This window comes from Hakea prostrata, chromosome 4 (assembly GCF_041222555.1).
Source record: "Hakea prostrata isolate BN-2017 chromosome 4, UWA_Hpros_2, whole genome shotgun sequence".
In the NCBI taxonomy this organism is placed as follows: domain Eukaryota; kingdom Viridiplantae; phylum Streptophyta; class Magnoliopsida; order Proteales; family Proteaceae; genus Hakea; species Hakea prostrata.
Window position 1 is genome coordinate 1 of NC_142603.1, and position 13,316 is coordinate 13,316.

The window sequence follows — 13,316 nt, forward strand, 5'->3', positions numbered from 1 at the left end:
ATATCTCACTAATGTTAATCTCTACAAGAACTATGAGAGAACCTAGATCCAGTATATTTGTATGATTGTCAGCTGGGATCAGAAAAACCAAAGATTTGACATAAAACCATAGAATGAGAAAATTACATTTACACCCCCCGTGTTCACATACAATCACGTTTATACCCCTATAATTTATTCTATGTTTACACCCCCTTATGTTTGGAACCATATAACAATCGTACCCCTATCGTTAGAATAATAAGATTAAGTGATGAGTCAGCATGTATTATATTTTCAAAAGTCTCCGTATTATCCTTCTTTATTTCAAACTGCTAAAAAAATAAAAAACTTAATTTGTCTATTATTTTATAAAATTTATTATAATCATGTCAAGATTTATTATAATCATGTCTTAAAAAAAATTCTAAGCAATTTCTAAAAAGTCTCCTAGAAAAAGTTACAACAACAGCAACAAGGCTTTCCCAACTAAATGGGGTTGGCTACATGGATTCTTGTCCTCCCGGGCTCTGTTGAGGCCATACTAGATACAAGGCATAAGCTATGCACATCCTTTCTCACCACTTCTCTTAGGGTTATCTTAAGTCTGCCCCTAGCTCTCCTAGTTCCCAAAAAAGTTAGATTCACACAAAAAATTGACTAACTTTTAGGTATATTATATTATTTTTTAATTTCACATTAAGATTTAGGGTAAAACAAACGGGTAAAGCACACGGACGTTTGTAAGAGAATAAACTCCAAGAGACGTAACATAATTGTTTGCAAACTCGGAAGGTGTAAATGTAATTTTCAATCAACGACAAAGTGAGAAATATTCAGTATTGGTCCAGGTTGCAAGTTTTATCGTAGCCATGTAAACAGACTCACCGTTGAATGGATATTGATATAAAACTGCACCCAAGCCATCCACAATTGTTTTGAAGTTGAGTTCACCGACGGTTGAATTAAGTGCATCATCAAAGAAGTTTCTAAGTGCCGGGACAATTGGAGAAACATCCACATCCGGAGACAAGAAATCCAAAGCATAATAATCACGGGCCATAGCTTCATAGTCCCGATTAACCATGTGAACAACATGACCAATAATAGCAAACCTAGCTTCTTCGGGGTCTCACTCATCATCCCAAAATCCAGAAAAGCAAGCTTCCCCTCCGGTGTCGCCAGGAGATTACCCGGATGAGGGTCTCGCATGAAAATAACCATACTCAAGAAGCTGCCTAAGGCTGCATTGTATTCCGGCATTTACCAAATCTAGGACCTTCAACCCCTGTTTCTCAATTGCTTCTTGCTCATTTAGCTTGACACCATTGACCCACTCCATTGTCAATACTTTTCCACCGGTATAATCCCAATAGATTTCTGGGACAAGAACATCTTCCTTGTCAGCATATAACTTCTTAAATCTCCGTGCATTTTGCCCCTCCCGCATAGACTGTCACAGTTATGTTGAATACAAGTCGAAGTCCTTGTATATACTAAACCCATTATTTTTTTGCTGAATTCTATATCATCATGGTATTAAGTATAATAGAATTAAAGCCTGAGATAGAAAAGAAATAAAGGAAGGGTAAAGAAGAATATTTTATACCAAAAGCATTCAAATATGAAATGAAGAAAAAGTTGAACTATGAACCACAAAAGGGAAGACTTCGTACAAAAACATACCTGGACATAGTTAAGTTCTTGATATACCCTACGAGCAAATTCATCAATAAGAGCAACAACGCCACTGGAGACTATGTCAACATATTTATTTATAAGAAAACCCACACCTCTGATCAGGTAAAAATCCAGTCCTATGGCTTCTTCAATACAAGGCCGTTGTACCTTCACAGCAACAACCTGTCCAGAACACCGCAGTTGAGCTTTATAAACTTGGCCCAGGCTGGCTGCCGCAATAGGAGATGGAGATATAGATGAGTAAATAGAGTCAAGTGGCAATCCCAACTCTTTCTCAATGCATGAAAAAGCTTCTGCACTCGGGAAGGTTGGCAAAGCATCCTGCTCAACAAAAGGCAAATATTATAATGGGAAGTGGTCAAGAACAATTCAATAATCTAAAACTTTCAGCAAAGAATCTACAATGATGACCAAGGATAAAATAGCAAAACTTCAACCAAAACCAGCAGAAAGAAATATTTCACAAAATTTTAAGTTATAAAATAAACACCAAGACCTTGTGGGAAACAATAAAAGGATCTAAGAGAGAAATGATCAAACACCATGCGGAAAAAAAATGAACAAAATGGATACAACTGATACAAAATCACATGGCACATCATCCAATGTGGACAAATAGAAATACACAAGGATGAAAACACAGAAGAGGGTTGCTTAGCTACCTTTACCCACAGGCTTCTTGAGCACCCCTTCTACTGGGGTTCTCACTAAAAACTATTACCCAGGTCACCTAGTCCAACATCGTCTCGTTTAATGGCCAAACCCCTGCCATAACTTCAATGTTTGGAGAACCCTTAAGCTTTACCTGTGCACCCAAACCCTTCTCCTTCACCTGCACGTCCATGACTCTCCCTCTCTACTTTGCTGGAATGATAGGAAGTCACAAGCCACGGGCTGTAGGCTGAGGAAGATGCCAAGGGCTGCAGGAAGGGGGAGACACATAGGGGGCTGCCAGAGGAGTGTTGTTGGAAGGGGGAGGAAGGTCCAAGGACAATTTGGGGATTTTGAATTATCAGAGAAGACAAAAAGGTGGAAGTTCGCTAGTGTGGAGAATTAGAAAGGAGGGAAAATGGGGTAGGAGTTCTGAGTAAACATAGAATGAGTACAGGAAGGTGATAGAAACTTCACTAAATGAAAGCCAAAGTTGTCAAAGCAGAAATATGGGGGGAAAGTAGTGTTATGCTTTTTTTCCTTTTTAAGTAGAGAAGTGCGCGCATTGTTTAGTAAATCATAGCCTTGGCGTCCTTAGTGATGCCTAGGGCCATAGCAGTATAATTTATTTGCCTGTTAGTTTTAATATCTATTTTTTATTTTTTTATTTCTAAATTTTCTATTAATTAGCTTTTCATTGGTAAACTTATGTGAAGTTTGTACAGTGAAAAACATCTGAACAATCTTATACTTCTCAGACCTAGTTCACAAGTCAATTTGATTCAATTGACTAAATAAATCAAAGTTCGAGAACAACTCAAAAATGGGAAATCAAGCAAGTGAACCCAAAGTGAATCCCATAGAAACATGGAGTTGCAGCGGTGATACTAGCCTTGTATTCCAGCGCCACGCACCTTATTTTCTCCCAAAGATTCTTACTCCGCCTACTTTGGCTCCAGAAATGTAAGTACAATAGCGTACTGTTGTACTTTCCTATGCTACAGCCTGCTAGTGCTCCAAGCAGGCTTCTTCTTCTTCTTTGCCTCTGCTATCATTATTTTCACCCCAGCCCCAATTTCTACAGTTCTACTCATCAGTAGTAGAGCAAGACTTATAAGTGTGTCTAGATCATCCTGAGGACACCACTTTCCTCCTTAGGTTGTCTGGTCATAATAGCACTGAAGCAACAACTTGAGAGAGAGATCCTTAAACTCGGGGCCAAGAAGGCGAGTTACTTTGCCCAACTAGACATCCTAAGCAAACCCTAGGTCACCATTTGCCTTAGCTCTTTCCCCATCCATGTTATTTTGTGCATGACCACTCGTGGTGTTAAGTCTTATCATAACATGGATCCTGATCTGGACTTAGTGACGGTACTCAGGAAGACATAGGCTGAGTTGCTGGCTAGTTGAAGCCCAAGAAAAACACTCAACAACCTCAGGGTCTAGGTGATGTGAACCAAACTCTAGGATTTAACTTGTAGAGATGTTGCCCTAGATTTTAGGTTCATTCTAGATCCTATTCAATAGAATCAACAGTCAATTAGGGTTTAGAATACCCTTTATGGGTAAATTTTATCACTTAGGGTTTTGAAATTTTTAATTCGAGAGGAATTAGGGATTCTAGGGTTTTGGGAATTCATGGGATATGGAGTTCCTTCGTGATATGGGTTGTGAAGAAAATATTTCCTAGGGGTAAGGTTAGGTGGAGTATTTTATAATTAGATAGATATATTTTTATGGATCTCAAAGATACGAAACCCATCCTGTGGAAGATATGAACAAATTCCTTGAGATGGAAGCTTGGGTCTATAGATGTCAGAATGGGTATAAACTTGGAGGGAATGCAAGTAATAGTACAAGGACATGATTCCCCAAGTTTGAGGGGTTTGGATGGCTAAATTGAAATATGTGAAGGTTCTTGTTTTTAGGGTCTTGGAGAAGTACGAAAATTCATGAAGATAATTATATCTTGAAATTGGACAATCGTAATGGGGTCAAATTGGGATCTGAGGTCACTAGGGCTGGGAAATGCGGTTCCTAAGGTTCAGGACTGATCTAACTGTTAGATTGGTGTAGATTTGACCTAGAAATTTGGGTCTTTAGAAAAGTCCAAAAATTCAATAAAATAAAAAAGAAGGGTGCAATGGGGGGCGGAAGAAGAGGGAAGGCTAGGGATGAGATTGGGGATGATGTTCACTTACTTGGAGATTGGCTAAGGGCTGCTGCACTTGTAAAAGAATGCTGAAATTTGAAGAAGATGAACTCTTAATTCCACTGTGGCCCTCTCAAGGAAGCCATGACTTTAATTCCTTCAAACTCCGAAATTTTATTTAATTCAACTTATGATTATAGAGTAAGGAGGCTTTATTTATAGCCTTAAATAAAAAAACATAAAAGGACCCAAAAGTGGAAAACCAATTGGAACTCTAACTAGCTAACCAATGCTAACTCGAATTACTAATTGACTAAGATTTTAACTCGTACAAGGAACCTCCATAACTTACTATGACTCCAATCCAAATTTTAAGAGTAGATATGAAGTCCTAATAAAAAAAGGAGAATCAAAGTGGACTCAAATTAAGTCCCAACATAACTAGGAATCTCACCTAGACTAGGACTACCAAATAACAAAAAACAATAGATCTAGGATCCAAATAAAAAACAAGACTCATTGGGACCAAAATATAAGACACCAAGATTTTGCCAAAATTACCAAATGCCCCAAGTTCAAATTAGGGGTCCTAGGGCCTCTGAGAATCAACCCTAGGTCCTATGGAACTCTTGGAATAATTCACATCACCAAGTCATTGAGCAAAACCCTCTAGGTCCTTTCTAATAGGATTGCCATTATGGAGACAACTCACCCACACCCTAGGCAACTTCCCCCACACCACACCCCCCACACAACACACACACAAAAAAAAAGAGCACCCTTGCCCGATCCTGACCTTGAAGATCCCCATTCTATGGGTGGTGATAGTAGGGAAACCTTTCTTTGGAAATGGCTCAAGCAAAGGTGGGGGCAAAGATCATGACCCCTGTGGACACCAGGCCCTTCGGAATCATCTCCTATATAGGAACTGTGATGACTTTGAGCCCCATGATAGAGGATTTGATGCCCAAAGACTTGCTAATTGATGTGAACACAGATTGACCCCCCTTGGCCAAACAATAAAGTGGGCCCCAAAGCCCACCCAAACAAGTTGGCCGAACCCTAGCCCAAGGTATTTTGGGCATTTTTTGCCCTTTCTCACTGCTAAAATCCAAATTCCAGAATTTTAGAAGAGCCCCTATCCATTTTAAATTCTTATTTGATTGTGTTTGTGTAGGTTTCCATTATTTAGGTTGTGGATAAGATAAGATTCTTTTACAAGAAATGTTCCTATCTTTTAGGAATTTGTTTTTATTAATTGTTGAGTTAGTGGCATGGAAAAATTTCCATCAAAATTGGTGAAATTTCAACAGAAATATCCTGAAATTTTGAAAACGAAACGAAATGCAAAATATTTCCCTAAAGTGAAATGTTTCGGCCAAAATGTATCGAAATTTTGGTACCGATTAGTTTCAGCCGAAAAATTACTTTCACATGTTATAAAATCACTGGTTTCAAGCAGAAACTCCAGAATTTTGAATTTTCACCTGTTTCGGTCGTTTTGCCCCTCTATATTTTGACCAGTTTTGAATTTTTTTTGGTTTTTCTTGCTTTCATCCCTCATTTCATCCCTCATTTCATCTGATTTGTAAAACTCCATTTCATTCAAACACTAGATTTGGTCCTCCATTGGTGGGTTTTCTCCAACCTTGCAAGGTGAGTAACCAACTTTCTCATTTTTTTATTTTTGTTTTGTTTGTGCTTTAAATCTACTTAGAGTGCTTCCAAATTTAAGTATATTTATTCTAGAGTGTTGATCTATCAATTAGTGGGGTGATTAATTTTAGGCACTTCCTAACATTTTCTATTTTTTAATTTTAGACATCATATTGCTGTGATTCAACTTGAATCAAATTTTTTTTTGTTAATTATCTATTTATATTATTTGACAGATATTAAAATCATTTTAAAAAAAATATTTAAATATTAAAAAAATTATTAATTTATGTTTTATATCTAAAAATAGGAGAGTATTAGTGGAAGCATGTACGTAAATTTTGGAGCACGTTGTGGAGCTATTTAAAACACTTAGGGTGTATATATTTTTTTAAATGACTTAAATATTAAGAAATACTAATTAATTTTTGTTTTATATTTAAAAATATGAGATTATTCTTAGAAGCATGTATGTAATTTTAGGAGCATATTATCAAGCTTTTTAAGACACTTAATGTGTATTTCTTATAACAGGTACTCTCTTTCAAAGATGTCACACCTAGCTTGGCAACACAAGAGGCCACTGACAACTGATGGGAAGAAGAGTGAATGTAATTACTGCAAGAAACAAATAGGAGAAGGTGGGGCCACTATACCAAAGGTTCATATAGCTAGGGGAGATAAAAATGTCACAGGATGCACCAAGGTGCCCTCAAAGGTGAAGAAAGCAATGGCACAGTACTTGGCTAGTGGAAAACAAAAGAGGAAAGAGAAGAGAACATAAAGGGAAGAGTTCAAGGATGCTTGTCCAGATAACCTCCCAGATCTAGGAGAGCAAGACTTTGATCTAGAGGAGCCACAAGAGTATGGATGTGAGCCTGACAGAGTCTGCACATATGAGGAGGGCGATGATGATGAGTAGGGTGAGGATTGATGAGATAAGGAGGCAGCAGAGGGCTATAGATCATGGGTCCTTTAGAGAGCCAGCAGGTATGGGAGGCACAGGCAGGTCCCAAGTCTGATGTAAACCCAGATTTTAGGGTTAATACAAGATCTTCTAATTCAAGTTGCAGCAGAAAATAGGGAGTCTCAGAGGATTTGGCTAGGGTTTAAAGGGTCCTAGAAGGCTGCTGTACTCTAGGAAAAGGGTCTGAAAATAACAAGGTTTGAAACCCTAGCTCAAGAATTGAATTTGGAGGGAAACTTAGGGTTCGGCTAGGATGGAGGAGAGGGCTGTGGATGCAGGTTCAGAGGTGGTATGGTGCTGCAATTGTGTTTCCAGGAGTCCAGAACAGGTCTGAGAAGATGGGGATAGGAAGCAGCAAGAAATTTCTGGAATTTTTGGAAATTTTGAATTTTCTGCAACTCTTCCAAGGAAGAAGATGAAGTGTAGGTCTCCTTAACTCCAGAACTAGGGCCGTAATGGGTAAACTGAAGTTAGAAGTCAATCCTACAGGCTAGGGCGACTCTATTGAGGGTGGAATGGGGCTGAATTGATGAAAGAATAGGTGAATCCTATTAGGGTTAGGATTGAGGACGTGGGGAAGAAAGAAGAAGGTTCCTAGGGCTTAGAAAGGGGCTTGAGTAGGAGGATTTAATAGGGGAAGGGGCAGCAAGGGTCTGCGACGGGGTTAGGGTAGTACTCTAAGTCAAACAAAGGGGAATCGGGGCAGGGAAGCTACGGTTGCAGGGGGCAAGGATTCTAGGGTTTCAGATCAAAGGAAAGGGAAGGGGGAGGCTGCGGACAGAAGGGGGGGGGGGGACGATCTGATTTTCTTGTGGAAGTGATGGAACTGTACTTGAAGGTTATTGCTTGCTGGAATTTCTGAAAGCTTGTTTGAAGAAGAAAAAGAAAGTTGACTGTAGGAGATCCTCCTACCCAGCTGCAAGTCACCCTCCCAGGGATCCCATGACTTCCCAAGTCAAATTTTCTCAAACTCTATTCATTCATTCATTAATCCAATCTGAAAATTACAATGCAAAAGAGGCTATTTATAGCCTAAGCAAAAGACCCAGACTCAAAAAAGGAAACTTGGTTGCCAAGCATCCAAGCTACTAGACTAGTGCCTAAAATTAGGACTCCTTATTAGGAAATAGTTCTTTCCTAATTTATGACTCAATGATTCTTAAAAACGAAACAAGACAAACTTACTAAGGCTCCAAATTAAATTTAAAAACAGAACTAAAAAATTCAGAAATAATTCTGACCTAACCCTACTCAAATTAAGGAGTGAAAATGACCCATTTGCCCCTTATGTCAGTTTCAGCCCCCTTTGTTTGGCCCCTGTTTCAGATGGGCTTGGACCCCTTCTAGGCTCTCTTGGGGCTGCTTGGGGGCTGGATACATCAAAGTCCCTACAAGGAGTCAGAGTGTGAGGGGGAGATTCCTATCCCATGGGCCCCAACAGGACTGAGCTTCAGCAGCACATGCTACAGATCTGGATCTTGAGATTCTTCGTAATAATCCGGCCCTATTTAGGAAGCTAGAGAAAAAGCAAAGGAAGTTGAAGCACTTGTGGGGGAGTGTGATGGAGAAAGTGGGGATGGCTTTCTCTAAATGGGCTATGTACCATAGTATTCCAAGCACATAAACCCAAGGGCCCTACAACAGGGATATGATTGAGGAGATAGTCAGGGCTGGGAGTGGTGTACAAGGGCCCATCCCACAAGAGATATATAATATGTATTTGCCTAGGCATAAACAGGACTTGAATGAGCCAAGGCTGGGAGTGGTGTACAAGGGCCCATCCCACATGAGATATATAATGTGTATTTGCCTAGGCATAGATAGGACTTCAATGAGTACACTGATGGATTAAAGTCTATGTGGGCTCATTATGGAGTGATTGTGATGGCTAATGGTTGGACTAGTCCCACTAAATAGTCCATCATCAATTTCATGTTGAACTGTGATGGGAGGACAGTGTTCCTCAAGTCGGTAAATGCATCCAGTGAGAAGAAGGATGCAAAATACATCTAAAAATTGTTGAAGCAAGTGGTAAAAGAGGTTGGAGTGGAGAATGTGGTCCAAATTGTGATTGATAATGGCTCCAGCTACAAGAAAGTTCGGTTGAAGATGATAGAGAACCCCAGGTATCAAAACATGCTTCCACGTCTGGTACTAATTTTATTTTTAAATACATATTACGTATGTACGTTATAACTTTATGGTGATGACTTGATGGTTCAGTGAATCATTACTAATTTGAACATTCTTATCTAGACAGATATAAGTTCTTTTGGACTCCATGTGCTGCTCATTACATTGACCTAATGCTAAAGGACATAGGTCACAGCAAGATTGTGAAGAAGACCGTGAAGCAAGCCCAACAAGTTAGCACCTTCATCTATAACCACACTTATGCACTAAAGATGATGAGGGACAGGTTTCAGGGTGACTTAGTGAGGCCAGGCATAATCACATTTGCTACCAATTGGATTGCATTGCAGAGCTTTGAAAATAAGAAGACTAGCCTTAGGAGCATGTTTGCATCAAAGCAATGGTTTAACTAGGGGTGGGGGATTCTTCATCTATAGGAGGAAGGAGAGCACAATTGAAAATACTTAATGAGTCAATGAGACCTTCTAGAATAATATGAGGATAGTGGTGAAGATGTTTAAGTCTGGGAGGATGGTAGATCAGCAAAGAAGACCTACTCTACCATACATGAGGGCTGCAGTAAATAAAATGAAGTAGCAAGTTGCTTAGGTCTACCCGCAAGGCAAAAAGAAAATCCTTGACATCATCCAAAATAGATGGGAAAAGCAGTTGAAACATCCACTACATAAGGCTAGTGAGTTGCTAAAATTAGTAATCAATTTAATTTTCATTATATTATCACACTATTCCCTCTTATTTTTGCTTTTTGTTACACAACATACTATATAAATCCCAAGTACCATTACAAAGACATGCTTGGGATGAGGCAAGATTTGATAGATGCCGTCCAAACAAACTGTAGTGGAGAAGATGGAACCGGATCCATCTAAACAAGCAATCATCCTTATGGACATGAGATTATGATTTTATATTCACAATTCATAGTTTTATACTAAGTTATTAAGTATTAACCCAATAATTGATTTTTACTTTATATATTAGATGTAGGCATTTAGGGATGCCACTAGGAGTTTTGGTCATTCTGTGGCCATATTAGGACGAGAATCCACCCCTGGGGTAAGTTAATTCATTCTATATTTAATTAGTTATGTTCTATCTTTCAGTTAGTTACTTAAGTATTGAAATGACTTAAAGTCTATGTTTGTTGCAGCTGAATGGTGATTGCAATTTCGTCGTGACTCACCCCACTTGAGTATGATTGCATGCAAAGTACTCTCCCATACATGTTCTGCCACTGGTTGTAAGTGAAATTAGAGCACCTTCAACGTCGTCCACTCAAAGAGGCGCAATCAATTGGGTGTGAAGCGTGTATAGGACCTCGTTTACATACACTATAATATAAAAATAAGGGAGGATCATATTAGACAAGGGATGGACAAAGAGAGTAACATGATTGAATTAGCTAACATCTTCGAGGTAGATGATGATGACAACCCAGTGGTTGACTGGATCATGGACAGTGGAGAGCCGTTATTAGATGAGGGAGGTTGTCCCAATAGATATATCACAGATTAAATGGGAGCTGATGTGGCTGACTTCTTGGACAATGGGGGGGCACATACAGGGGCCCAGCTGTCCCTTCGTGCCCCCCCCCCATAGTGCTTCCACTTGTCTAGTCTAACACCAAGGATTATGCAACTCAGGCATCCCCCAAGGACGACAACAATGACGATGATGATGATTTTGGACCTCATGATCAGGATTCAGCTGATCATAAGGAGAGGCCGCCACCACCACCACCAGTACTTGAGACTCAGGGATGGGGAGGACAACCATCGAGATACATGGGTGAGAGTCAGTTCACCCATGTGACACAAGATTTGAACCACGGTGGAGCTGCATCTAAAGGCCCCAATGTTTTGATGAATATAGCACGAAGGACGGAGGACACGCCATCATATGGGAAGGGGAAAAAGCACGAATATAGCACAGAGGACATGTAATCATATGGGTCTTACTGTCCAGCTGATATAAAGAGCTTTGTGGGCTCTATGAGATCGATGAGCATAAATGATTCCAGAGGCTCCACCTCTAGAGGATCTGGATGTCTAGAAATGTAGAATACCCTATAAGCTCTAGAGCAATGTTTCTCTTCGCTAGAATTCCTAGGCAACCCTTAGTTTTAGGGAAATTCCACAACTACCCCTAACCCTAAACTGGGTTTACATCACTTAGTTTTAGGGGAAATTCTCAGAAGCCCCAACCCTAAAATTGGGTTTACCTCACTAACATAGATGCGCCGTCCCATGATGGTATAATTGACGCCGAAGTCCTACTTGATTGGATAAGGTATATGAAAAGGGTCTTTAACTTCAATGATATGTCAGAAGAGGTCTACTTCAAGTTCTGCTAAGATGAAGCTAACTGGGGCAACACAAGACTTCTGAACTGATTTCATATCTCAGGCATATGATCTAGGGCAAGAACCCGTGTCCTAGTTGAAATGCAAGAAAGGCTCAAAGGAAAGTTCTACATATCACCTATAGGCTACAACTCTTGAATGAAATAAATGCCTTAATGCAGTGAAGGCTATCAATCACTAAGTACATGGCCAAGTTCAATGAGTTGAAAATAAGGAGCTATGCTCGTGAAGATTGAGAGTAGAATTTGTCTAGGTTCCTAACTAGACTCCACACGAGATCTAGTTACACATAGCACCCCACCTGGTGCATGATGTTCCCCAAGCCTTTAGGATAGCCTTGGAGGTTGAGAAGACCTTGAAACCCTCCTTCCAAAGGAGGAACACCTAAACAGGGATGCTAGCTTTAGGAGACCTCAACCTCCCACAAGCAGCCCAAAACCACAAAGTAGCTTGCCCAAGCAAGTTGACCGTAAGGACAAGGGAGTCTAGGGAGCCGGTCCAGTGAGGTGTTTTAAATGTCAACTGTCAAGGTGCTGGACATGTTGCTAGAGGTGCCCCAACCCAAACCTTTACATGGGATCTAAGGATGATCAGAATGGTGAATATGAGGTGTCCACAAAAAGGATATCTATGATGAGGAGGTTGATGGAGAAGTTAATACTTTAGACTAGGAATTCTGAGGTATATGGACCCAAAAACCCCACCTGACGACAAGCCTGAGGTTATCGATATTTCTCATCTGGGTGTTTGTGCGTTGCATGGTAATTGCAACCCAAGAGCAAAGATGATAACTAGTGGCGGACTAATATTTTATTTCCTATACTTGCCATTAGGGAAAGAACTATTATGTTGCTATTGACAGCGGGAGCTGTATGAATGTGGTGGCACACCATGCTTTGTCCCGCATGGAGCTTAAACTGATGCCCCCCAAAGCCTCACGGGGTTGCTTGGGTTGACCAGTCCACCATTCCTGTTAGGCTGAGATATTTAGTCCCTTTAGATTTTGCAGAATATAAGGATAGAGTTTGGTGTGACGTCCTGGCTATGGATGTTGCCCATATCATCTTAGGGAGACCTTGGATCTATGATCTATATGTCATTCATTAATGGGCTATTCGACAATTGCACCAGCTCAAGACAGGAACTGCAAGAGATAACTACTAGACATAAGCAACTATATTATTGAAGAGACACACCTGTAACTCGAAAAGTTCCTCGAGGTACTCGGGTGGGCAAATATCGGGCCTCGTCGACAAGCCTTGGCCGATTTCGACAAAAGTTGGACCTAGTCTCGTAAAAATCCTCCTCGGTTCAGCGGCTCGTACACGCTTATTCCGATTAAGGTTACCGCTTCTTTCATCCAGCAATAATTTAAGAGCGAACGAACCCAAACCTAAGAAGATCTCCAAGGTCCGCCGCAAAACCTACTAAAGAAGATAATAAATGCTAATAATAGAGGGAGACTAATCTAAATAGTTGGCTAGCTACCAAAAACCTGAGAGACGATACCTTGATTGGTCGAGAGCTGTATTTGAGGGCAAGAAGTTCAGGACTATATATGGAGGCATTGGCTGCACGAGCCATAGCCCTAGCCTCAGCTTGCATATCATTCGTACGGTCCCTCCCGGAAAGGGCAGAACGAGAGCCAACATCCACGACCTGTATGGCATAATTGCCGTTTCTATCTCTTCC

The 13,316-nt window shown here is 40.3% G+C and overlaps 1 protein-coding gene across 1 annotated transcript; it reads right to left on the bottom strand.

The window, feature by feature from the left end:
• Positions 1–793: 793 nt before the first annotated feature.
• Positions 794–13,316, bottom strand: LOC149016870 (protein ACTIVITY OF BC1 COMPLEX KINASE 3, chloroplastic-like). Its single transcript, XM_089152845.1, is given in 6 exon segments — positions 794–1,110; positions 1,113–1,185; positions 1,187–1,432; positions 1,666–2,001; positions 12,821–13,048; positions 13,134–13,316. Coding segments are annotated over 6 exon segments (1,296 nt in total). The 5' UTR covers positions 13,230–13,316.